At 54.2% G+C, this 25877-nt stretch overlaps 1 protein-coding gene across 3 annotated transcripts in view; it reads left to right on the top strand.

Moving 5' to 3' along the window:
• The window catches only part of OSBPL2 (oxysterol binding protein like 2), a 42738-nt gene extending 19128 nt beyond the window's left edge, over nucleotides 1-23610 (top strand). Inside the window, exons 3-14 of one of the 3 annotated variants that reach the window (XM_081256251.1) lie at nucleotides 2690-2798; nucleotides 4919-4994; nucleotides 9815-9949; nucleotides 10555-10652; nucleotides 13207-13389; nucleotides 14997-15104; nucleotides 15796-15885; nucleotides 17816-17939; nucleotides 19756-19884; nucleotides 21285-21408; nucleotides 21986-22076; nucleotides 22313-23610. In XM_081256251.1, the coding sequence (XP_081112377.1) occupies nucleotides 2690-2798; nucleotides 4919-4994; nucleotides 9815-9949; nucleotides 10555-10652; nucleotides 13207-13389; nucleotides 14997-15104; nucleotides 15796-15885; nucleotides 17816-17939; nucleotides 19756-19884; nucleotides 21285-21408; nucleotides 21986-22076; nucleotides 22313-22415 (1370 nt within the window). In that variant the 3' untranslated portion in view covers nucleotides 22416-23610. Of the gene's footprint in view, nucleotides 1-2653; nucleotides 2799-4918; nucleotides 4995-9814; nucleotides 9950-10554; nucleotides 10653-13206; nucleotides 13390-14996; nucleotides 15105-15795; nucleotides 15886-17815; nucleotides 17940-19755; nucleotides 19885-21284; nucleotides 21409-21985; nucleotides 22077-22312 lie in introns of all 3 variants that reach the window. The other 2 variants (XM_081256250.1, XM_081256252.1) reach the window with 2 other exon arrangements.
• The last annotated feature ends 2267 nt before the right edge of the window (nucleotides 23611-25877 follow it).

The raw sequence follows: 25877 nt of genomic DNA, 5'->3' as shown, positions 1-25877 counted from the left end.
AATGCAATGAAATACCCAGACAGTGACTACTTCACTGTTTATAGAATCGGTCTTACTTTGTGACTCTAATTTTAAAAGTGTTTAAACCCAGCAGTTATTAAATGAATGACTTCACTAGGCAACTACTGGGGCTTCCCTGGTGGCGCAGTGGTTAAGAATCCGCCCGCCAATGCAGTGGACACGGGTTCGAGCCCTGGTCCGGGAAGATCCCACATGCCACGCAGAGCAGCTAAGCCCGTGAGCCACAACTACTGAGCCCACAAGCCACAACCACTGAAGCCCACGCCCCTAGAGCCCATGCTCCACAATAAGAGAAGCCACCGCAGTGAGAAGCCCGCGCACCACAACGAGGAGTAGCCCCCGCTCACCACAGCTAGAGAAACCCCGTGCACAGCAATGAAGACCCAACGCAGCCAAAATAAATAAATAAACAAATAAATAAATTTTAAAAAGATAGGCAGTTACTTCCTACAAGAATCAGTACCTTTATTTATTTATTTTCAGTAGTTGTGGCTTGTGGGCTCAGTAGTTACCACGTGAGGGCTCTAGAGCGCAGGCTCAGTAGTTGTGGTGCACGGGCTTAGCTTCTCCACGGCATGTGGGATCTTTCCGGACCAGGGCTCGAACCCGTGTCCCCTGCATCAGCAGGCGGATTCTTAACCCCTGCGCCACCAGGGAAGCCCAAAAATCAGTACCTTTAAATTGAAAGGTTTTAAAGTACATGAAAAATATGTACAGATGAAGGGTTGTAAAAAGTCAGACTAACCTGTCAAAGGTGGGTATCTCTGAGTGATCAGATTACAGATGATTTCAACTTTCTCCTTTGCTTGTCTGTATTTTCTTTTTCTATAATAAACATGTGTTGTATATTAAAATGTTTAAACTGTTATGTAGTGTTGGCTTCATCAGAGACAGGACTTCAATGCACTTGTCAGGGAGGAGCTGCCTTGTTTTCTTGGGCAAACGCCAGGGCTGTGATTTAAACGAGCTTTCTACCTGACACTGGCCCAGAATCTCAGCGCTGAGGGAGGTCCTCGGAGATAGGGACACCCGTGCAGGGTAACACCAGGTCCATAGGACTGAGCATCCTTAAGCAGGGACTGCTGCAGGCTAAGTTTAGACTGGGGATTAGTAGATGTTGCTTTGGGGCTAGTTAGCAAAAACTAGAGGTGACAGGCTATTTCAGAAAGCATTGATTATTTAAGAGGTTCATTTTTTTTTAAATTAATTATTATCTTTGGCTATGTTGGGTCTTCGTTGCTGCATGTGGGCTTTCTCTAGTTGTGGCGAGGTGGGGCTACTCTTTGTTGTGGTGTGCGGGCTTCTCATTGCGGTGGCGTCTCTTGTTGCGGAGCACGGGCTCTAGGTACGTGGGCTTCAGAAGTTGTGGCTTGCAGGCTCCAGAGCACAGGCTCAGTAACTGTGGCACACGGGCTTAGCTGCTCCGCGGCACGTCGGATCTTCCCAGACCAGGGCTCGAACCCGTGTCCCCTGCATTGGCAGGCGGATTCTTAACCACTATGCCACCAGGGAAGTCTAAGAGGTTCATTTTTAATATATCCTTTCAAATTCATTGTGTAATAAATCTCAATACTACTATATTTTGTGCATCTGTCAATGTAGAAGAATACAAAGGAAGGTTATTTTTGCGTTTTCTCAAGGAGGCTTATTAGCAGCGGGTTTGTTTATGTTTTGTGTCTGACCATAGTCACCGCCTGGCCTGTCACCCTGGGCCTCGCCTTCCTCTCGGAAATGAGGGGCTGTTATGGGAGCCCTGAGCTCCTCATGGGCTGTGCCCTCGCCGAAGTAGTCAAGGTCATCGATAGTCAGTGGTCAGGAGCTGCCCACCCCAGCTGGGAGGACTTTCCCTGGCAACCACAGCTCCCGACCGGACTTGCTCTGGAGCAGAACTTGAGTATTTCAGTGGATTGCACTGGCTGAGTTGAGAGGAAACCCATTTTCCTTTTCCCTATAGTCACTGGTCGTTTTGGGAGAAAGCATTCCCGATGCACGGAGCACAGCCCAGGGTGCTGTTACTCGTACTCGGGGGATGGGATGGGCCAGGAGACCACACGACTGTATTTCACACAAGTCCTAATAGTTCACTTTCCCCGAGGTTTCCACGTACATGGCGTGCCCTCTGCGTTCACACCCACCGTCTGCTGTTTCGGTTACTGTTGGTTGGTTTGGTAGGTTCTGGCGGTGTGTTTGCGCGGTGCTCGGTCCTAGAAACACCGCAGCAGGTTGTGTTGCAGGACGTGATGTGGAGCTTGACTGCAACTCGTGCAGAGGGGGAAGGGGCTGCAGCCTGAGTTAGGTGTGAACACCATGGAGGTGCCCGCCCCAGAGGGTACGGTCACTGACGACACCGGGGAAAACCTGTCCTAGTGCCCAGGAGCCGCCCCCCACGTAAGGACCTGGAGAGTGTGGCATTGGTGGCAGGGTGGTGGCCTCATGCGGGGAGCCCCCGGGAGTGGTCCTCGTTCTCCGCCTCGACCTTCGGTTCTTGGGAAGAAGAGTTCGTTACTCTGAACGTGTCAGTCAAAAGCACTTTCGAGCTTCAGGTGCCTGCTTGCCAAGTGAGAATTCTTAGAGGTAGGCTTTTCCATATTCCAAGTCCTGCAGAAGTTACCACTCTGCTTGTCTCGCACAGGCTTTGATTCTGATAACTCTTCTGGGGAATTTTCAGAGGCAAATCAGAGAGTCACTGGCGTGATTCATGTGGACACCAGCAAAAGTAATGGGATTGGAAAAGTTGGGGAGAGGCCTCCTCAAGAGAATGGAATTCAAAAGCACAGGTATGTCATCCCACACGGACGTTTTGGAGTCTCCCAGCACGCCTGTCCTCGCCCCACATCTGCAGCGGGCCCTGAGCTGGAGGAACATCCGTCCCGTGTCACCTGGGCCCTGCCCCCTGGGCAGACCCAGGGCCCTGTTCAGCCAAAGACCCCGAGACCCACTGGCCCTCTGCGTGGTCCCTGGAGATCAGTGATGGCGCTTCCTCAACGTGACCCCCGTCCGTAAGCGGACGGGCGGCCGTCCCTGCCCTGGGGTTGCTGGAGGACTGAGCTCCGTGGGCGCCCTAGCGTTGGCAGGGGGCCTGGCACAGAGCCAGAGGTCACTGGTATCAGACCCAACTGCTAGCTTCACGCAGAGCCGCCTGCGTTTGACGCGTCGACCTCCCACCCCGTGCGTGAGTTTCGGAGGGTTGTTTAGTGCAGCGAGACCACAGGCCGTTCTCTCCCCACCAGCACTGCATTCTCATGCAGGCAGATCCTGATGACAGGGACCTAAGCCTTCACCAGCAGAAGGGGGGACGTAGGCGGGACAGCCGTGAGTCAGGTGGATGGAGGTGGCAGCCTCTGTCCACCCCGCGCTGTTTGCGCTTCGGCTCCAGGGAGCCCAGCTTCACCCCAGATCTCTGCCCTGCGCTGGCACCCAGTGCCCACCTGGGGCCCCATAGCTATCAGAGCACCTCCTGCCCACTCGTGTGGCCTGGACCTCTGCCGTCAGTGCCCCGCACCCTGTAGGCGGGAATCTGGCTCCAGCCGCCCGAGTGCCCGCTGCTCCCTCCGGTCTGCAGCCCCAGGCCTGACACGCCAGCCTCCAGACGCGCCTTGGATGCCTTCATTCGCCCGCTCCTGTCACGGCCCCCTCCCACCACTGCTCCTGAATCCCCCAAGGAGGCGCCTCTTTCACTGCTCCGCCCCTCCTCCTTCCTTCTGGCCGTCTCAGAGGACAGGTCTGATGATGCGCCTTCCCCCTCTTAAACTCCCAGGCAAGGCGCATGTGGCCCGGAGTGACGGGGACAGCGGCCCCTTTTCCTCTCTGAAGTGGCGGTTTGGGCCGTGAACAGTAAGGTTCTCCTCTTAGGATGAGGACCTGCGCCCTCGCCTCTCTCCTGGGGCGGCCCCTCCCGTTTCTGTGGTCCCAGCGTCTTGGGGTCCTCGGTGCCACGTCGGGGCTCCATGCCCCTGGCTCCGGCCCTCTCCTCCACCTCCATCTCTTCAGCTCCTTCCTCCCCAGGGTCATCCTTGGACCCCTTTCCCACCGTCCACGGAGCCACGCTCCTTCCTCGTGGCTCCCTCACAGTGGGGGCCCGTCCTGCCGTGGCCGCTCGGGACCCCAGACGAGAGCTGGCAGAGTGGATCCATGTGCTGGTTGCCAGCAGCCTGGCATGCGGTGCCTCGTGAATGTCCGTTTTCTTTCCCATTTCGTCTCCCGCTGCCTTGCCCTCCTCTCCCACGTGCCCCCCTGGGCCCATGGTCCCCCGACCCACTTCACTGTGAGCAGGGTCTCCTGTGCCCGGGCTTCCCCGGCATTGGCGGGAAGACACCTGAGGAGGAAGGTGCCTCAGGAAAGACAAGCACAGGCTTCAAAGGGGTTTAAGAGCTGGTTTCTGAAAAGGTTTTCTCTTTCTTTTTCTTTTGGCCGCGCCACGCGGCACGCAGGATCTTAGTTCCCTGACCAGGGATCGAACCCGTGCCCCCTGCACTGGGAGCGTGGAGTCCTAACCACTGGACCGCCAGGGAAGCCCCTGAAGAGGTTTTCTTAATGCAGTTCCCTCTTGAGGTCCTCTTGGCTCCACCTCCGTCTGCGGCCCTGCTGCTGCTCCAGGCCGCTGGCACACGGCTGCCCCGGGGGACTCAGCGACCTGTCTCCCCAGCTCCATGGAGGAAAGTCGCCTGTGTGGCCATGATTGCTTCCTAGCAGGCCCTCCAAAGATCGATGCAGAAAGCTTTCTTTGGGACTTCAGCGGCAGTCTGGTCCTTTTTTTCTCTGTAGGCTTGCCAGCATAGATAAATGCTAATGCTTAGAAAGATTAAAGGAAGACATGGTCATTGAGCAAAACCATCTGTCATAAGTGACTCTCATGTTGGTTGAATAAATACATGTCACTCTGGTTACCCCTTTACAGGACATCGTTGCCTGCCCCGATGTTTACCAGAAGTGATTTCAGCGTGTGGAGTATATTGAAAAAGTGCATTGGCTTGGTAAGTTCAGATGGACTCGTTTTGAAGTGTGAATCTTACACATTTTTAATTCCTGTGAATTTATTGCACTACTGGTAGTTTAAGAAGATGCACTCTGCATAGTTACAAACAGCATGATGTAAAGATAATAAAACAGGAGAGGAGCAAATACAGGAGGGGAAAAGGTGAACAAAAGCCAAAGTATTAACACGCAGTGGGACACCCATTCTGTAGGTTAATGTCTTGACATAAGGAGCTTCAGATGGGTTTACACTTACCTTGGTGTTTCATAATGTGCTCGTAGCCAGCTGGCTTTGGATAACCCTCATGAACTGGGGGGCTTTGGTGGGGTTCCTGGCCACCCACCAAGGGACTGAGGCTCCGTGTCCCCCAGCCCACCCACCCTGGGCTGCAGGCAGAGTAACAGGAAAAATAGTTGGATACTTAGTGTCCAGAAGTCGTAGGCCTTTCCTTTTATGGTCTTTCCTGACTGTGAGCGTCGGGGCTGGTTCTTCTCAGGAGGGGAAGGCGCTGCCTTGAGCAGGCTGCAGCGTGCTCGGCCGCGGCCACGTCTGGTGACTCATACTCGGGCTACGTGAGCTGCAAAAAATGACTTCTTCACTGCTTCTCGGATGGTCTTCAGCCCAGTCTTCTAATGCATTTATTTTTTGCCCATCAGTTCTTTCTTCCCAGAGGGAACTTCATCTTTTTATCTTGAAATAACTTGAGACTGACAGAAAGTTACAGAAGAGTCACAGAACAGCGAGTCTTTTACCCTTCACCCAGCCTTCTGTAACGACAGCATCTCACATGAGAGCCACAGCACTCACTCTGGGGTGTTACTGTTAACTGCAGCACGTACCTGACTGGGCTTTCCCCAGTTTTTCCACCAATGACCGTTTTTTTTTTTTTTAATTTTTACTTATTTTATTTTTGGCTGTGTTGGGTCTTCGTTGCTGCACACAGGCTTTCTCTAGTTGCGGCGAGCGGTGGCTTCTCTTGTTGCGGAGCATGGGCTCTAGGTGCAAGGGCTTCAGTAGTTGTGGCGCAGGGGCTCAGTAGCTGTGGCATGCTGGCTCTAGAGCGCAGGGCTTAGTTGCTCCGCGGCATGTGGGGTCTTCCTGGACCAGGGATCGAACCCGTGTCCCCTGCATTGGTAGGCGGATTCTTAACCACTGGCCACCAGGGAAGCCCCCACCAATGACCTTTTTATTAGAGGATGGTGTGTATAAACCGAGACCTGGGTGCTGGATGTGCTCATGGCTCCTGGGGTGTCACTGCTCCAGGCCTCTCAGCAGACAGAGCTGGAAAACCTAAGAGTGCACACTGACCCCTGCTTGCTCACACACGTGTATCTGTACACATCTGTGATCTTTTAAAGTGACATGTTCAGGATTGTTTTCTTTTAGCACTGTCCTCTCCTATGTTTTCGACTGTGTGCACATTTCAGGTCTTCACAAAAGTGTCTATCTGGGGATGTGATGAGCTCAACAAGCCACTCGGTCTTGACTCTTCAGAGGTCTAAAACCAAAAGCCTCTTTTCAGCAGAGTGACATCATTGCATTGCATTCCCCAAGGAACTGACCGTAGGCTGTATTCAGAGTAAGGCTGGATGTAACACTCGGGGTCGGACGTCCGCATCTTGTTGGGTCGCACTGCCCCACTTCACGGCATCCATCCGCTGTCCCCTGTGAGATGCTCATCTCTCCGGATGTACCTCCAGGGAGGTGACACACCTCTATTCACTGCCCATCAGCTCATTGAAACAGCCACGGACTAGTGAACACGACAGTTTCCGACAGAGGTAGCCAGAATCTCATGAAGACCCTGCCCACCACCAGCCCTCACCACTGCCAGTCAGGGCTAATCATGCATCCTCCGCCCCTCCACTGCTCCCCTCCTCCCCTGGTATTTTGAAGCAAATTCCAAACACCTTTTCATTTGTGAACATGTCTTATATATCACTAAAGGTTAAGGATTCTTTTTAAACACAACCACAATACTGTTATCCTACTTTTGAAAGGAACATAATTCTTTTTTTTTTTTTTTTTTTTCCCCCCAGTACGCGGGCCTCTCACTGCTGTGGCCTCTCCCGTTGCTGAGCACAGGCTCCGGACGCGCAGGCTCAGCAGCCATGGCTCACGGGCCCAGTGGCTCTGCGGCATGTGGGATGTTCCCGGACCGGGGCACGAACCCGCGTCCCCTGCATCAGCAGGCGGACCCCCAACCACTGGGCCACCAGGGAAGCCCCCTATTATCCTACTTTTGAAAGTAACACAGTTCTTTAACATCATCAGATACCCACTCTGTGTTCAAATTTCCAGTCGTCTGAGCATGGCTGTCTTGTGTGTGTTTTGCAGTCTGTGTGGGACTCCTTTGGGTCCTTCCATCACAAGACCTTTCTGTTGCTCTTCTTCGGAATTTAAGAACTGCTGGTGCTTGGTGCCCAGACCCCTTATCTCATCAGGAGCTGCAAATCGGAGCCGGCTGATAACGATTGCCCTTCTTTCATTACCTGGAATATTTCTGTGATGAGAAAGTCCCTCCTCTACTGTGAATGTGGTCTGCGTAAGGCAGTCGGGGTCAATGAGTGATTCTCTATCAAGGTGTTCACATGATGTCTTTGGTTCCCTGGCAGCATAACTGGTCTAACCAGCCAGCTCATGGGGTTGGCCCTGTGCCGTGTCCAGTCACACTTGTCTGTCTCTGGCTGTAAGAGCCTCTTCAGGCTGGCCCGCACTCCTTTACAGAAGATGCCTCCGCTCCTCCTGTACCTTTGTTGTCCAGGGAGAGAGAGAGCTCAGCACCAGAGCTGGGCTCGGGAGAGGCTACCGGATTGGTCTTGTTTCTAGGTCTTTTCAGGGGAGAGAGTTCGGAGCTGTGTTTTGATTTGTTTCAACGATGCTCCAAATTCCAGGCGACAGGATTTATCTAACCTCTTCTGTCTTCTGTCTGTCTCTCTTCCGCCACCTTGACAGTCCCAATTTTTCACGAAACAGGAGATGATGGATTTAGCGCAGCATGTAGCTTGTGACCTGCTGCTGCGCCCACACACGTGACGGCTCAGGAGGGCACGTCTGTGGCATTTGTCGTCCTCGCCCCGAGGGCGAATCTTCAGTCCCTGCGCTTTAGCGCCTCTGGGTGACTGTGCCTCCAGGGAGGTTGTGTGGGCTCATTTGTTCTGTTTTATTGACGGTGTTTAGAGATGGCTTTTCTAAATTTAATTTTGGTTTAAAATTGTAAGTCCAGAGTCAAATCTCTCAGACAAGGTATATTCCAAGCGTTTAGCTTCCTGTGCCTGTGCCCTCCCTGCAGTCTGGAGGTGACGATCAAAACACGTTCTGGTTCCCCTTCCCCCGTGTGAGAACGACTGCATGGCCTCCTCCTCCCGTTCTTTAGATAAATGGTTGGCTCCTCTCCACCTGTTTCAGCTCCACAGCATAGCCACGAGGGCAGAGCTGCTTCTCATTCTTTTGGTCACCGCGCTGTGCTGCCCCATAGTTGACTAACTGTGGCCCTGTGGTTGGATGTTTGCGTTGTTTCTGGCCTTTTGCTGAGTATTCGCTGGAGGAACTGTGGGTTAGGCTCCTGCACATGGGGCCCCGCCAGACCAAAGGCTGGGGTGGGGCATGGCTGGGTCCCCTCCTCTCCGGAGGCTGCCGCGTTTTGCATTCCCACCGGCAGGTGTGGGTGGCCTGGGTCCCCCCAGCCTTGCCAACAGGTGGGGGTCAGAGGTTTGGGGGTTTGCCACTTGAGTTGGGTGTGCAGTGGGATCTCCATGGGCTTTTATTCCCTTTCTCCTGCCGTGAGCGAGGCCAGCGTCTTTCCTGGCTTTGGGCCGGCAGCGCTCCTTTCCCTCCCCTCCCCTCCCCTCCCCCATCTCCTCTTCCCTCCCCTCCCCCTCCCCTTCCCCATCTCCCCCTCCCCTCCCCATCTCCCCTCCCCTCCCCCATCTCCCCCCCTCCCCATCTCCCCTCCCCTCCCCTCCCCATCTCCCCTCCCCTCCCCTCCCTCCCCTCCCCTCCCCTCCCCATCTCCCCTCCCCTCCCCATCTCCCCTCCTCTCCCCATCTCCCCTCCCCCATCTCCCCTCCCCTCCCCTCCCCCCATCTCCTCTTCCCTCCCCTCCCCTCCCCCATCTCCTCTTCCCTCCCCTCCCCATCTCCTCTTCCCTCCCCTCCCCTCCCCCATCTCCTCTTCCCTCCCCTCCCCCATCTCCTCTTCCCTCCCCCTCCTGTCCAGCCCTGGTCCTTCCTTGACAAAGCCGTCCTGCGCTGCTCAGCCGTGCTCCTGGGAGGGGCCTCTGCCTTCTCGAAGTGCGTTGGAACCCCCTCCCTAGATGCCGGCTCCCTCGGCGCCCCTGCAGCATGGGTCCCCGAGCGCCTTCCCGGCCTCCCCCTACTCCGGGGGCTGCACACTTGCTCTGCCTGCACGGTACCTGAGAGCGGGCCACGTTAGGGGGTCTCACTTGTCAGGCCGAGGAGTTTCCAGGTCACCCTGGGGTGACGGGTTGGAACGATGTTTTGGGACCATGGAGCTGGTGGTGGCACGAGGAACACCCAGGAGTGGGGTCGTCCCTGGAGCTGGCGGCCCGGGGGTGCCTGCAGCCTTGTGTGCCATGAGCGCGGGGGTGGGTGGCGGGCACAGCGCCCGCGGGCGTGTGGGCGGGCGGCTCTGTCTCCCAGGCCAGGCTCCCCGCAGGGCCTCTCCAGTCTCGTCCCGCGCAGGCGGCTGCGTCTGCAGGGAGTGATGCTCGGAGCAGGGGTGGGGGCAGGGGCGCTGGTGTCTGGGCAAAGCCGCCGGTAGCGGTAGCGGTAACGGGTCCTCACCGGCTCCCCCTAGGAGCTGTCCAAGATCACGATGCCCATCGCCTTCAACGAGCCTCTGAGTTTCCTGCAACGTATCACGGAGTATATGGAGCACGTGTACCTCATCCACAAAGCCTCCTGCCAGCCCCAGCCTCTGGAAAGGATGCAGGTGGGCGGCGGGCTCCTTTCGGGGGGAGGGCCAGGCTGGCTGCAGCTTGGCTGGGTGCAGACCGTAGCTTTTAATGAACGTGACACCATTGGGTTGGCCATGTGGCGGCAGGGACCCGGACACCTCAGCAGTGGGACACCTGGGAGAAGGGCCAGTGCAGCTCGCACGGGTGTTGGGGTGCCGTCCTGCCCAAAGGCCGAGGCATTTGTCGGGGGCACGTTCTGTGTGGGCGTGGTCTCGGCTGCCTGGTGGTCGGGGCTGCAGCAGGTGGCGGCGCCGGCACTCGGCTCCTCTTGGGCCCTTTCAGCGCCATCACCCCACGTGAGTGTGTGTGTGCGCGCGCGTGTGTGCACGTGTGTGTGACGGACAGGGCCTGCGAGGCAGGCCCGGGCTGGGGGTGGGAGGCGGCGGAGTTCCTGCCTTCCGTGGCTGTGAGGACGTGGCTGGTGATAAGCAGTGTTTCCCCGGAAGTTCTGCGGTTTCAAACGTGTTGCGAGTGGGGGACTGAAAAGGCACCCAGGAGCGAGTGAGGGGGGCGCCCTCACCGCCCCGGCTCCCGCCTCCTCACGGACAGCCGCCCCTCACCAGCCTGTGGTTGTTTCCAGTCTGTAGCGGCCTTTGCGGTTTCGGCTGTGGCTTCCCAGTGGGAGAGGACCGGCAAGCCGTTCAATCCACTCTTGGGGGAAACGTACGAGTTAACCAGGTAAGGGGACAGGCCCTCGTGACCGTCTCATGCGTGAGGTTCTTCTGGCGACGGACAGGGGTGGTTCCTTGTCCAGCATGGATTCCTCCAGGCTGATTGAATGGAGGGGTTTACTGCAGGCGGGGAGATGGTGCACGTACGAGGGCTGTTGTGTTAATGACATGACAGGAGCCTGGTGAAAAAACCGAGCTGAAAACGGAAGAACGCGTTAGGTCCAGGAACGGAGAGGGGATGCCCGGGAGCGTGCAGCATGGGGTGTCGGATTGCTGGGTGCTCGTGTTCGGGCATTTCTGCGAGGTGTGGTTTAATTTGCAGCATCTTTATAAAACCAGTGGCGTGTTATGTGACCGATGCTTCTTGGATTCAAAGAACCACACACCTGTGGTTCTTGGGTCCTTTACTGCATATGTTATTAATGGTTGAGTTTTTCCAATGGGGAGTAAATGATGGTGGGATTTGGGGATGTTGGACAGCTTAGAACGGGCACTCTTCAGGTTTGCAGTGTAAGCGTGTGGGCGGGCGTGTGTGAATCTGCACTGGTTTCTGACCATTTGGGGAGGAATTGTCATCTTAGTGATGCGGGCGGCCTGCACACACCTGCACACACGTCACTTCCCAGGTTGGGAAAGCAACATTCATGTCAGTTTCAAATTCCACTGTTTCTGGCTCGTCCTGGATGGCTCAGCAGCGGCCCCTTCTCCACACGCTGCTGGAGTGGGAATTCCCCCTGGGTTTTTAGCGTGGCTTAGCGGTCGGCTGGCACTGAGTGGTGGAGAAGCCGTTCTCCACATTGCATTGCCCCTGAGAAAGCTGGACGAGTTGGGAGAAAGCGTGATGTGTGCTGCCGGGGGGGCTTTGTGAATGACAGGGGTTCAGCACGTGACCTTGGGCTATGGCATCTCACAGCAAGCCGGGCCATAAGGCACAGCCCTTTCCTTTTAGAAGCGAGGAAGCTAAGGCCCAGGCACGGGAAAGGCTTGCCCCGAGGGTCACTCTTAAGGGGACATTTTTGTCTTGAATTCATGTAGAGTTTCCTCCTTTCTTAGATGTTTCTCTCGAGCAAAAGCTTCCTCCCTCCGGTTAGTTTGCTTTAGTCCAGGATTCGAGATTCTGACCTTATGTAGCTGTCAGATTATTATTAGCATTTTTGTTTATTAAAAGCATCATCAAAATATCTGAAAAGAGAAATCAAAGCATAATATGATAAAAGTTCCAGACAAAGGAAAGTAAGCAGATGGATTAAAAGCATACAAACCCCCCAAGATGCTGAATACAGAGTGACACCCCTAATTTTTCATCTTTTTTTTTTTTTTTTTTTGCGGTACACGAGCCTCCCACTGCTGCGGCCACTCCCGTTGCGGAGCACCGGCTCCGGACGCGCAGGCTCAGCAGCCACGGCTCACGGGCCCAGCCGCTCCGCGGCATGTGGGATCCTCCCAGACTGGGGCACGAACCCGTGTCCCCTGCATCGGCAGGCGGACTCTCAACCGCTGCACCACCAGGGAAGCCCTGTTCATCTTTTTCATGAATGTAGTTCAGGGGTTGAACTATAGTTTCACAGGCTGATGGGAAACACTGACATTCTCTCTTGTGTGTCGGGCCTCAACTTCCAGGTCACGCTTGCGGTGTGTGCCACGTGCCACACGTGTGAGACGGAGCCATCTTCCTGTTTGGGGGACGACATAACTAAGCCTGGCCATTCACCAGTGTCTTCTCATCCTTAGAGATTGCTCGTGGATAACTAGAAATAACACTTTCTTTTCTTAGACAAGTATTCATTTTGTAAATTACATACCTTGGTAGGCAACCTTTTTAAAATCTAATTTTTCAACTTTCCTTCCTCTGTAATGATTGGAAATTCTGATTCCAGTTAAGTTAGTAATTATGTGGTTGAGCTTTTATAGTTTTTAATGACTACAGCTGTAGGTGTATTCCGAGTTCTGGAACAATTAAAAGCTGGCATTTTTATTGAAACAGAGCGTGTACTAAAACTCCTATTTCCTGGCCAGGAATATCTTGGGGCATAAGACATTTCACCACAGAAGTGCCAGGAGCCTGAAAGGAGGCTGGAAAGTCCTGCTCGCCCTGGGTTTCCTGGGCAGTGGGCGTCCCTCGAGGACTAAGGTGACAGTTTCCTGTCAGTTCTGAGTCGCTGGGTCTAAGAGCTCCTTGTGCACCTGCGTGCAGGGCGGGAGGCCTCTGCACTGTCACTTGTCTGCGTGGTGCTGTCTTTGGCCCTGGAGGCACAGCGTGTGTGCGTGTGCGCTGTGCGTGTGCGTGTGCCCTGCGTGTGGTCAGTGTTAGGCCAAGTGTGACGTCAGGGAGCCGTGTCGCGTATTTCTGCCACGTGTGACGGCACGCGTGGTCCCCTTATCCCAGCGCCCCTTCCAGACGTGGAGGCTGGGTGGCCGTGCGGTCCTGCAGCGCCACAAGCGCTGAGCTGCAGGCCCGCTGAGAGCGGGTTGGGCTGACCTTTCTGGGCTTTGCTGTCACTGATGAGGCCCTTTGACTGTCCCTCCTGCCCCCTCCTTTCTTTTCCTCGTTTTGTTCCCAGGGAAGACTTAGGGTTCAGATTCATATCCGAGCAGGTCAGCCACCACCCCCCCATCAGTGCATTTTACTCGGAGGGCCTCCATCAGGACTTCCTGTTTCACGGCTCCATCTACCCGAAGCTCAAGTTCTGGGGGAAGAGTGTGGAGGCGGAGCCCCGTGGCACCATCACGCTGGAGCTTCTCAAGTGAGTGGGCGGCCGCGCATCCGAAGGGCAATCCGTTTCCATTTAGGACGAAGACGTCCTTCTGGAGGAGGGATCCTGCGTGTTCTGCGGGCAGGTAGCCTTTCCAGCGGCAGGGACTTGCTCTAAGGAGGCTGGAGACCTCGTCGGGCTGGCTGTCCCTGGGGGTCCTCCTCACATCTGACTGTGTTGGGTCCCGTCTTCTCTTCCCTGATCTCTGCGGTTCGGTCCCCGGTCGTGGTCATCACCTCCTGCTGCGTGACAGCCCCAGCTCGGCAGCGTGAAACGGCACTGTCCTCCCGTGGTGTCTGGGGGCTGGGGGTCGGGGCAGCGTGGGGGGCTCTGCCGGGGTTCTGTGCGGGCGCAGCCGGGAGGCGGGCCGGGAAGCCTCCTGAAGACAAGTGGGTGGAGCCTCTGCTCTCACGTTCACTGTGCTGGCAGCTGGCAGGAGACCTTGGTTCCTTGCCACCCCGCTGCTCTGTACGGCTGTGCATCCCCCAGAGCCGGGGCCTGGGGTGGTGGGCCGACCACCCCCGGGACAGAACCTGCAGTGTCTTCTGTGACCTGACCTCCGAAGTGAACACAGCCCTATGTGCACGTGCTACTGGTCACGCAGACCAGCCCCGGTTGAGTGTGCAGGGTGGGAGGTCGGGCTTGACCGCCAGGAGGTGAGAGGGAAGGGGCCGTCTTCCCGGATGCCCAAGCACCATTAAATCTAAATCTAAATGTGCCCAATCCGATGGTGATCAAAGACCCTCAGAGCAGAAACTGAGTCTCTAGCAACCGCCTGGCGCTGCAAACCCATCGCGGGTGGTCCAGGCCGAGGGGTGCAGCCGGCTCCCTGGGGTGTGAGCCTCGCTAACCGTAGCCCCCATGGGAAGCTTCTGATGTCATTGCACTTCCTGTGGCCCCGCCGGGCTGGGGGAGTGTGGTCTTCCCAGTACCCACCCCCCAACCCCTGCACGGGGACCTGAAAGTTCGCAAACCTTGTCAATTAACACCTTTGGGTTCCTGGGGAATTCAAGGAATTCCAGATATTCATCGCGAAATGTTTGTGCATTGAGCTGATTTTTGCCCTGAATTGTGGCTCTTTGACGCAGCCTCCCCTGCGTCAGACACACGTCTGGCCATCTGCTCAGCACCCGTCTGTGGGGTTTCTCTTCTCTTTGGAGAAGGCCAGTCGGGGGAGGATGAGGACTGACGAGGGGAAGGTGTTTGCACCCCCAGGACCCATCCCCGCCACACGCAGGTCCCCAAACGGCCAGGGCCACGCGCTTGGGACCTCGCGGTTCCCGCAGGCTGGGGTGGAGGGGCTGTTCTGTTGAGGGCTTCACAGGAAACCTCTTGCCTTTGTCTCAGCCTTTTCTTGCTTATTAACTTGTCTCGACATTTAAGTAGAAAGCTTTGTTGCTGCTACAAAGGAGAGAAGAAGGACATTTCAAACGAATGCTAAAGAAGTAGCCCCTGTTCAGGGAGTTCAAAGCGATATTCTGCTCTTCTGCAGGTTTTAAGTCAATTACCGTTTGATTCTGTCTGGTATTTTGCTTTTGAGGTCGCACAGCGTCTTTGCTTCGCTGGCCTCTGACTTGCTGTTCTCTGGCGTCTTTCAGACATAATGAAGCCTACACGTGGACCAACCCTACCTGCTGTGTCCACAACGTGATTATCGGGAAACTCTGGATAGAGCAGTACGGGACGGTGGAGATTGTAAACCACAGGTAACGGCCCCCGACCGTCACGCAGCGGTCAAAGTCAGGGTGGCAGTGCAGCACCCAGAGCACCAGCCGGCACTCAGCCCGTGGTTTCACGCTGCTGTCAGCTTCTCCGGGCCCCTCCCTGGCCCCCCGGGCCCCTCGGCCTCCAGACGGGCCTCGCTGGCTGGGAGGCCCCACACGTGCTGGTGGTTGGATCTGATTCTGGTTGGCACCGATCGAGGTCATCATTACTGCTCTGTGTTGATATTTCTTTGTCTTTAGTCACAATGGTGAATTTATTTGGAAATTTTAAACTACACTGAAGAATGGTGTGATTCCCTGATGAAAACAGAGTGACCATTCTCAACTGTTGTCCACTGTCCAGCCTGTCGGACCTTATCCTCGAAGTTCATGGCTGGTTGGCTTTGTTATATCTCTTAAGATGTAATGTACATGTCATAAAATCCACCACGTAACGTGGACACTTAAATGGCTTTTCGTAAGTCTACTGAGTTGTGCAGCCATCGTCACGAGGGAGTGCTCGAAGCTTTCCGCCCCCGGGAAGGTCCCCATGCTGTCCACTCGGGCCTGGTGCCGCCCCGCCCTGGGCGGCCTCCAGTCTGCCCGCCCTCTCCCACCCTCCCTCCTCCTTTCTCTCTCCCTCTTCCCTGGATGTTTCATGTCTACGACAGAAGCCTGTTTCTTTTCCCCGCAGAACTGGAGATAAGTGTGTGCTTCATTTTAAACCGTGTGGATTGTTCGGAAAAGAACTTCACAAAGTGGAAGGGTACATTCAAGACAAAAAGTAGGTCCGCGGGTGGGTTGGGTCACAGGGTGCCTGGACGGCGTGTGTGTCTCTGCAAAAGGCGTAGTTGTGCCGGTGACATCTGCCGGGGAGGACAAGTTATGACTCTTTCTTGTTTAGAAAAAGCATTTCATTACTGAGCACAGAAGGAGATAATGATGAATTTTAAGTGCACCATTCAGGGTGGTGACTGATGGAGCCCGGCTTCCCCTTCTTTGAGGGTAAAAGATCTGGGTCTGTCTTCTTTTGATAAAATGTATGTGAGAAAGTTCAACATTTTCACTGAGAGATAAAACTGCAGTTGTGCAAACAGGACTGAGATTTTAGAATCTGACCATGTGTTTCCTTCTCTCTCCTGGCATCCGTAACGGTTGTCAGGCAAAACCCAAACCCTAGCTTAGGAGCATCATTCTCATGTGATTTGTTCTTTCCAGTCTGGAAATTTGGGACTTTTAAAGTTTTTGTGAGCAGAGAAATGGCCAGTAGTAATTTTAACAAATTTTTGGGGGGTCCCCCACGTTATGTGTTGGGTCTCAATTTCTCTCTCTCTTTTTTTTTTTCAATAAGTAACTTGGGCCGTATAACAGCCATAAGATTCCTTCCAGCTCCTAAAATACATACATTTTCGAGTAGAAGTTTCCACTGTAAAGCAGTGGGTGCTTTTGCTCCATCCCACTCTACTGGGTACCAGAAATTCACCTGTTCTAATTCCTTAAAACACCTTTAGACGTAAGACTCTGACCACTTCACCCTTTGAAGTAAGTTAGGACCTGGTATGTGGACTTCACGGGACGGCATTCCTGTTAGTGGGAATAGCACTGACCCGCCCTGTGGTCAGCTCATCCACAGAAGCAGGCCACGGAGCGGACGCCCACCGGCACTCCGTGAGCCGTGCCAGTCCCGTTCTGAGTTTCTGGTTTTCCGCCCGACATTGGATGCTCTTTCCTGACGCTACATCTCTTGGAGACAGAGAGTGTCTGCCAGGCCGTCTGCCGAGTGAGGACTGGCCACGTGTCCCTGCCTGCTGGCCCTCCCAGCACATCCCGCGGCAGGCGGGGCAGCCTTTCCAGGGAGCGCGTGGCCAACTGTATGCTCTCCCCTGAGGAAGACGTGAGAAAAAAAAAAACAAGGGCCCAACACGGTTGGCGTTGTTCCTTTGGAGTCAGGCAGAGAACTCTGATGGCTGATCTGGAAAGATCTGTCGAGGTTATTACGAAATGAAAAATGTGGGGCTTCCCTGGTGGCGCAGTGGTTGAGTCCGCCTGCCGATGCAGGGGACACGGGTTCGTGCCCCGGTCCGGGAGGATCCCACATGCCACGGAGCGGCTGGGCCCGTGAGCCATGGCCCCTGAGCCTGTGCGTCCGGAGCCTGTGCTCCGCAACGGGAGAGGCCACAACAGTGAGAGGCCCGCGTACCGCAAAAAAAAAAAAAATGTGGGCAGACAGTGACAGGGGTATCTGACTTGAGGTTATGAAGATAAAGCAGACCACATCAGCTGAATATGGGGAGGGTTGTTTATGTGGTTTATAGAAAAAGGGCTGCAGGACACACGGTACATAAAAATGTAATATATTTCAAAAATAACAATCGGGAGCATAAGGTGTTAAACGTAATAACGTCGTACGCTTGCTCTCACGTCATCTCGTCTCCTGCGGCCCGTCTTTCGCCCTTCAGGTTTTTGTACCTTCATTTTCTCGTTTCTGCTTTCGTGAAGGAATGTGAATAGTTAGTCTCAAAAGCCACGAGTAAGAGATGCTAAAATGAAACTTTTCATCTTTGCATTTACACCCAGCAATATCCCTAAAATTTATAAGACATGCCAGAATGAGAATTTAGTCCATGGTCACAATAAAGGTGCTACACGTTTAGATGAATGGTTTATAATTGTTAACTGGTAACTTGGTTTTAAAAAATTCCCTTTGACTACAGCAAAAAGAAGCTCTTTATGATCTATGGCAAATGGACGGAGTGTTTGTGGGGCCTGGACCCTGCTGCGTACGAGTCCTTCAAGAAGCAGGAGAAGAGAACCGATTCCCTGCGGAAGACAAAGCTGGTGAGCGGCTCCGTGCGGCGTCCCCCCGCGGGTGGGGTGGGTGGTTGGAGCCTAGCCGGGCCTGCCGCTTTGCTTGCGAGGGATGCAGTGCCTTTGTGGCCCCAGCTGCAGAGGGTGAATCACAGAACCTGTCTCTCAAGCAAAGCTGCTTGTCCTCTGATTCTGGACGGGGGAGGAGTTCACCTGCGTCCCAATCGTGCCTCTACCCGCCCCAAGCCTGGCGGAATCAGAGGACACCTCCGTTTTCTTCTGGATACTTCTCTTTTTTTTTGGCCACACTGTGAGGCATGCGGGATCTAGTTCCCCGACCAGGGATCGAACCTGGGCCCCTGCAGTGGGAGCACAGGGTCTTAACCACTGGACCGCCAGGGAAGTCCCTCTTCTGGATACTTCTTTATAAATCTCCTGTTTCCCTGCACCTTGTTAGCTTAGACCCATTAAACAAGCAAGTGGATGTCACTTCTGCGTTTCTAGTTCTGAGTACCAGGTAACATACCCAACAGTTGGAAAGTTTTCACAAGGATACTTTCCCCTTGGAGCTTTGGAATACTGATTTTCTTTTTTTTTTTAAATTTATTAATTAATTTATTTATTTTTGCTGTGTTGGGTCTTCGTTTCTGTGCGAGGGCTTTCTCTAGTTGCGGCGAGCGGGGGCCACTCTTCATGGCGGTGCGCGGGCCTCTCACTATCGCGGCCTCTCTTGTTGCGGAGCACAGGCTCCAGACGCGCAGGCTCAGTCGTTGTGGCGCACGGGCCCAGTTGCTCCGCGGCATGTGGGATCTTCCCACACCAGGGCTCGAACCCGTGTCCCCTGCATTGGCAGGCAGATTCTCAACCACTGCACCACCAGGGAAGCCCTGGAATACTGATTTTCTTAAGACTAGTTCTACTTGAGCTGAAAGCTAGACGTGATGGTTCAAAAGAGGTGTCACATTTTTCTAGATGATGAATTAGACTGTACCAAACCCGAGGTGTTCAATATTTGTTTAACAAAATATTCAGCTGCCACTGGGGTTGATAGTGCTTTCTGTTTGTTTGCTTGGCCATGCCACGTGGCATGTGGGATCTTAGTTCCCTGACCAGGGATTGAACCTGTGCCCCCTGCAGTGGAAGTGCAGAGTCTTAACCACCAGACTGCCAGGGAAGTCTCCCGTTAGTGTTTTTATATTGTGATATTTCATGGGTGCTATTAGACATCGTTTCTAATAATGCTCTTTTAAACTAAAAAAAAAATAGTAAAGTTCCATTTAAAGACCATACAGTGGAATGTTAAATCCATTTAGTGATGTGTTTTAATGCATTAGCTTGGCTTTGTCGCCCCTTTGGGGAACCTCACAAGGAGGGAGCGTTTTGTGTGGGTACTTGTCACTGAGCTGTGTCTTTATTTAGCTTCTGGCACCAAAGCACATAACCTGTGGGTGGGGAGGACTCCAGGGCTGTGCTTCTCACGGTTTAAGTGTCTCCCTTCACAGCTGCCTGAATAACCACTCTGTTCCTCCCCTTCGTCCCGTTGATTTTGAAAAAGAAGTAGCAGTTGCACCTTTTTATTGAGACGTGATCCCCAGTCTAGAAACGCTGAAACACCCTGAAATCACCAAGTGCGAACCCCGTCTCGACTGAGCAGAAGCGCAGCTCGTGGGGGAATAACCATCTGGAGAGGCATCCTCCGCCTCCTTAGGAGGTGTCGCCCCGTCCGGTCACACCCAGAAGGCTGTGCGGGCTCCCCCCACAAGGAGGGCGGTGCCTGGCTGCCGTCTCGGGGGCTCCGGGCGGGGCTGGAGGGGCTCTGGGAGCACCAAGATGCTGTGTCTTTCAGGACGACTGCCCCGAGAAGGCCGACGGCGACGTGGTGGACGCCGTGCCAGAGGCTCAGGAGACGGTGCAGGTCATTCCGGGCAGCAAGCTACTCTGGAGGGTCAACACCCGGCCCCCCAACTCTGCCCAGGTCCGTGCCCCCTGCCCCAGCCAGGCCCCCCAGCCGTCCACCGTCACCCAAGGGACTCCCTGCCCTCCAAGCCCTGACCCCGACACATCAACACTGTGCACACATCACAGTACCCGGGTTACACTGCGAGCCCTCAGAGCCTACACGGGCTGCGTCTTAACAAAAGGGTTTCCAAACCAGTTTCGAGAGATTATTTTTCTGAATCGTCAGTTTAGGTGCTTAAATGCATTTTGATGTTTGTTTTTGAAAATTGCGCTTATAATTTGCATTACATATAATAAACTTACTAAATGTAATGCAAAATTATAAGTACAATTATAATTAATTATAATTTAATTATAATAAATATAATAAATTTATTTACAGTAATGTATAATATGTAAAAATAATTATATGAGGACTATAACACATGTAATAAATTATATTTTATTTTAATATATTTTAAGTTATATGTTAGTTATATATCAAATACAGACACAACATACACTATAAGATTTTTTATTGTAGTGTCACATCCTATAAGCAAAGCACAGCATGTGCAAAATAAAGGAAACAAAACAAAACATTCATCGGTAAATACATTACCTCAGCACAGCCACTATTATAGTTTTAGTAGAGTACAAAGTAGTATAAATTAATAGCAAAAAAAGCTTATGTTTAAAAATAACACTCATTCCTTTGGTTCAGTGAGCATCTGCTGAGTCGGTGCGGGTGGGCCCAGGTCAACGCGAGCAGAGCCCGAGGGCAGGGCAGGCGAGGATCCCAGCCCTACGCAGCAGAGCCACCAGCCTGATGGGCTGGGGGTGGGCCTCCTGGGCCCTGGTGACCTGGAGCAGGACCTGGGGGAGGCGGGGCTGGGGAGGACGTGGCCATCCAGCTGCTTTCCGGCAGGGGATCGGCCAGGGCCCAAGCCCCACTGCTCCTCTGAGTGATGTGGGGGTCATTCGAGCAGCGAGGGGACCAGGTGGGCCCCTCTGGCCGCTTAAGGAGATAGACTTCGGGGGCCAGAGCGGGAGGGAGGCCAGGTGGGAGGCGAGTCCCCAGGTCTGGGCTGTCGGGAGGCAGAGGCTGGGGGGCCGTGGCTGCAGCAGCCCCCCCGGAGGAGCTGAGCTGGAGACTACCGTCCAGCCCCCAGGATGTGAGAAGGCAGACGTGTGGGTGGGACGACAGGGTGAGGGCCTGGGTGCCCCACGCGGGGGCGGAGGGGAGGAGCCCCAGGCGAGTGCGTGTCAGGGCAGGGAAGGAGCCCTGGCCCCGGTGACCTTGACAGCAGTGTCTCCAGGGAGCCGGTGGCACTTGGCTGCTCTGAAGGGGTTTAGAGTGTCGGTGGCCTCCAACTGTGAAGAGTGCACAGAAAAGAGTGCCATTTATAGTAACAATTTCTGTGCCTGCTCCTCCAGATGTATAATTTCACGAGCTTCACGGTTAGTCTCAATGAACTGGAGACGGGCATGGAGAAGATCCTGGCCCCCACCGACTGCCGGTTGCGCCCTGACATCCGAGGCATGGAGAACGGCAACATGGGTGCGTGGCCCTGGCTGAGCGGGTGGGCGCAGGAAGGGAGCGCATCCGCGTTAACCAACCACACTTGACGTCTTCTAGATCGCGCTTCTCAAAATGTCTGTGGGGAAAGAGTTTAAAAATTTCTAGTTTGCTGCAGTCCAATTCTTCTCTAAATAAAATAAGATTGAATTACTAGGAAAATGAAATGAAAAAGAATACATGCAAAATGCAAGTACCCTGTCTTCTTATTAGGTTCAACAGACAGTAAGATTACATTTCAGAAGCTGGACACATTGTTATTTAAAAGTCGCTTGGCTGGAGGGGCGCCCCCGCATGCCCGCCCAGGCCCGAGGCCCCTCTGCCTGCCAGGCTGGGCTGCACTGGCGTCTGCGCTGGGGTCCGGACCTGGCCGTGTGCTTGTGCACTCGCGCCTGGGTTTGGTTTCCCGCTGACGGCCTTTACTGTCTGTGGTTTGCTAACCCAAGTGTGACTCTTCATCTGGGGTCGGGTGTGAGGGGTGCTCCAGCATCTGCCCTCTCAGCCCTCAGCTCTGCCTGTCACCGTGAGCCCTGACCCAGTCCCCTGTGCTTGCACCCAGATCTGGCGAGCCAGGAGAAGGAACGGCTGGAGGAGAAGCAGAGGGAGGCCCGGAGGGAGCGGGCCAGGGAGGAGGCCGAGTGGCAGACGAGGTGAGCCGCCTGGTGGCCACGAGGGCAAGGAAGCGGGGAGGGGGCCGCACACCCACTGGGGCTGAGCAGAAGCTCCCCCGTGTCCCGTAAGATGGTGGCCAGCAGCTCTGGGCTGCGTGTCAACTGACGTGTGATGTGATGATGCCTAATTAGAGGGGCCACGATCCCAGGGGGAAGAAAAGACCAACGGCCTTGTCTTGTCCACTGGCCTCCTGACTGCCTGCTCTGTGTCGCAGGTGGTTTCACCGAGGCAGTAACCCGTACACTGGGGCCCCCGACTGGCTGTACGTGGGGGGCTACTTCGAGAGGGATTTCTCAGGCTGCCCAGACATCTACTGAGAGACCGACCGGCCCCTGGACCTGGAGACCCGAGAGGCTAGACTCCGTCAAGTGGCTGCTCTGAGCTTCGGTCACAGCAGAAGCCAGCTTTTCTAACGGCTGTTCGTGGAGACAGCACCATCCCTGGTTGAGGATTTAATTCTAATCAACTTTTGATTGCCAAACATTTTACTACTGTTCCAGTCTCTTCATGAAGCTTCACTTGGGATCATCATGTTTCCATTAAGGTTTGAAAAGGAAAATTCTTTCCGGCCCCCTTTTATGTGACAGAAGCCGAGCCGGGGCTGGTGTAGCTTGCAGCCCCCCCTTAATTACAAAAGTTACAAATAACGGAAGTGACAGGACGGGTCCACATTCCTCCTTAGAACGCGGTGGCAAAGTGTTTCTGAAAGTATTTTAAATTTGAACCAATAACAGGAAAAGATGGATCTTGAAAAAAGTCCTACCAAGAGCTTTATAAAGGCCAGGAATTGCTTTCTAGATTACAGTAACGCAAAAGTGAAGATTTCCAAAGCATCTGATTGAATGAAATGAAAAGTTGTCAGAGTCTGTATTTTTTACCAGTCTTCAATAATGTAAAGATTACTTTTGATATTTAAGTTCAAACTACTTGAATAATATTTTGCTGAAGAGCAAGATAGGCATTAACATCACGTGTACACTGTCCAAAATGAAGCATTACCATGACAACCGAGGGTGGCCAGAAACCTTGACAAAAAGTCCCCAGACGGCTCCCAACCCCAACAGGTTTGGGAGCCCGCCTCTGGCCCCCAGGGCTCCCCTGTCACTGCAGGCCACACCCACGTCACAGAGCGAGTCTCACGACAGTTGGCCTGTCCCTGCAGCACCTGTGTTCCCGTCCTGCATGTGTGAAATACGAGGGACCCGCCTCTGGGGGCACCGAGGCGGGGGGGTCCTAGCAGTCTGCTTCCAGTGGTGTCATTACCGTTGTGTGTCCATCTCTGCACACGTCTGCACCAGTGACTGTTTACTTTCTGTAGAGAAGCCAGCACCACCGGTCATTGCAGAGCTCTTTGAATTGAAGACAATCTGCCGTGTGCACAGACGCACACCTGCACACGCACGCGCACACACACGCACCTGTATGCAGTGGTGGGTTCTCAGTGAGAGGGTGTCGGCATTTTGTGTCCCAGCTTCAAAATCACGTTTGTAATTAAAACACTTTTAAAAGCAAATCGTTGCTCTGAAGGCTTGATTCTGTAGCTTCGGAAACCCGAGGCTTGGTATCGGGGTCGAATCCCAGCGCATTTGCTCGATGGGGCCCAAGCGGGGCCGCCGGTGACACACGGAAGCTCCCGAGGATGTGTGATCTTGACGTCTTGCAGAGAGGAGGTTTTGACACACCTGGTCGTTAGGGTGGGGAGCCCTGTGTCTCTGGTCGGGAGGCGGCGGCGGCGGCAGCGGCGGCGGCGGGGATGGGCTCCTTGTCCAGGGAGTGTGGGGGGGACCCAGGACGCATTTAGAGCAACAGTATTTAGGGCAGTTTGACAACCTCCGTGGACTATCCCATTTCTCACCACCTCCAGTAATTTACCATAAGGTTTGCATCTCTAGGTCCTCCCTGAGGTCAGATTCCACGTGGCCCCAGTAGCCGCTTCCTTCGCACGATTCAAGAGTCAAAGGAGAAAGGGCAGGACAGCCGATGACCTCAAAGCATGGCCATTATGATCCTTTAACCACTGTGTCCACAGATGCTAACACCCACCAAAGCTGCCCCCTCAACTTGGCCGCCGTGACACACTGGGATGTTGGGTGTTTCTCTCTAATAAAGAGAGAAACTCTAATACAGAGTTCCTCTCTAATAAAGATCCTCGTGGAAGGATCTTCCCGAAACATGGGGAGAAGAACCCAGTACAGCGCCGATGGCCTCCGGGCGCCCCGGGCCGATGTTGCTGGCCACTTGTGCCAGTGAGCATGGAGCCGTCCAGCTGGAGGCGTTGCCATCTGCTTGCTGGGTCCTCGTCAGGACCTGAGGCCAGGAAATCAGAACAGGACGAGAGAAGGGCCGGGCATCTCCCGCGAGCCAGCCAGGCCTCCGGGTCGCCGCAGCAAGAAGCTTCCTCTCAGGACACCTGCTCCTGGGAAAAAGTGCTCCCCGCGGAGCTGGGGATTTACAGCTTTGGCAGGTCTCACGTATCCACCAAGAACAATGAAGTGAAGACATTGTTTACAATGCTAATAAGCTTCCAAAAATCAGAAGCGAGAATAGCCCTCCTCCTGTCTACCCTTGCGCAGCGCTACCAGGGGAGGGGACTGCTCAGTGAAGCCTTGCGTCCTGTGTGGAGCTATCGGCCCTGCAGGAGAGTTCAGTCAATAGAGAGTTCCTACTGGCCCTGGCTTCATCTTCCAAAGGATCTTCCTGTGTCCAAAGTGGGTGCGAAGATTGGGGTCCCCTGATAAAAGGGCCTGCCACCAGACCTGCAGGACATCAAGTGGTGTTCCCCTCAATACACGTCATCTTTGGGCCTATCTTGTACGTTCTCAGTGTCAGTTTCTTCACGACGTGAAAATGCCATTTTGGTATTTCTCGGTACGAGTTTCCTGGACCGTCAGCCCTCAGCTGGATGCACTGCTCCATTCCGTCTTTGTGAACCAACCACCCTGGGCCAAACGTCTGGTGAAGGGCTGCTTGGTCTCTGCAGAGGGTGACAGTGCACAGACGGGGGCCGTCCCCCATTGTGCCATGAACGCTGGGGGTCCTACCCGTGCAGCACGAAAACGTCAGGCGAGAAAACACGTAGTGAAATGGATTTATTGTTACAATTTTATAATACGTAATAACTGTCAGTATTCCTCTATATAAACTGAATCAGCCATTCTCAGGTTTTTTGGGAGGCCTGCACAGATCTGTGGAGATAAATGTTAAGCGCTAGCCCTGAATAGAGATTCTTTGCAAATGGGTGGTAGTTGACATTTGTACTGAACAATTTTTCACTGTCTGCTGCTCTGGCCTGTCTGGCGAGGACTGCAAATCAGCTGTGGATGTGTCCTTGAGACCAGGCGTCAGACGTTTGGCCTGTGTGTTCTGTAGGATGGCCCCGTTAACGGATTGTTTCAGAAAACTGCTTGTTACAGCGAAGACGGGGCTCGGGCACATGAGATGGATGACGGGGTCTGGGTTCTCTGGGCAGCGAGGAGCTCTGATGGACTCTCTTCCCTCCTGGGGATTGGAGCCTGTTGCTGGAAGCAACGGAATGCCCAGAACACAGTGTTCACTTGACTCAGAGGTCCCTGTGCCTGACCTGCTGCCCTGATGGACTCTCTTCCCTCCTGGAGATTGGAGCCTGTTGCTGGAAGCAGCAGAATGCCCAGAACACAGTGGTCGCTTGACTCAGAGGTCACTGTGCCTGACCTATTGCCCTAGGTGCCCAGCAGCTGTGCGCTTCCCAGGAGGGTGAGCTGAGCGGAGGTGGTGATCCCAGTAGCCACGGTGGCTCCTGG

This window comes from Mesoplodon bidens (assembly GCF_964165515.1).
Source record: "Mesoplodon bidens genome assembly, chromosome: 15".
Lineage (NCBI taxonomy): Eukaryota > Metazoa > Chordata > Mammalia > Artiodactyla > Ziphiidae > Mesoplodon > Mesoplodon bidens.
This window is presented reverse-complemented; position numbering and strand designations above follow the sequence as displayed.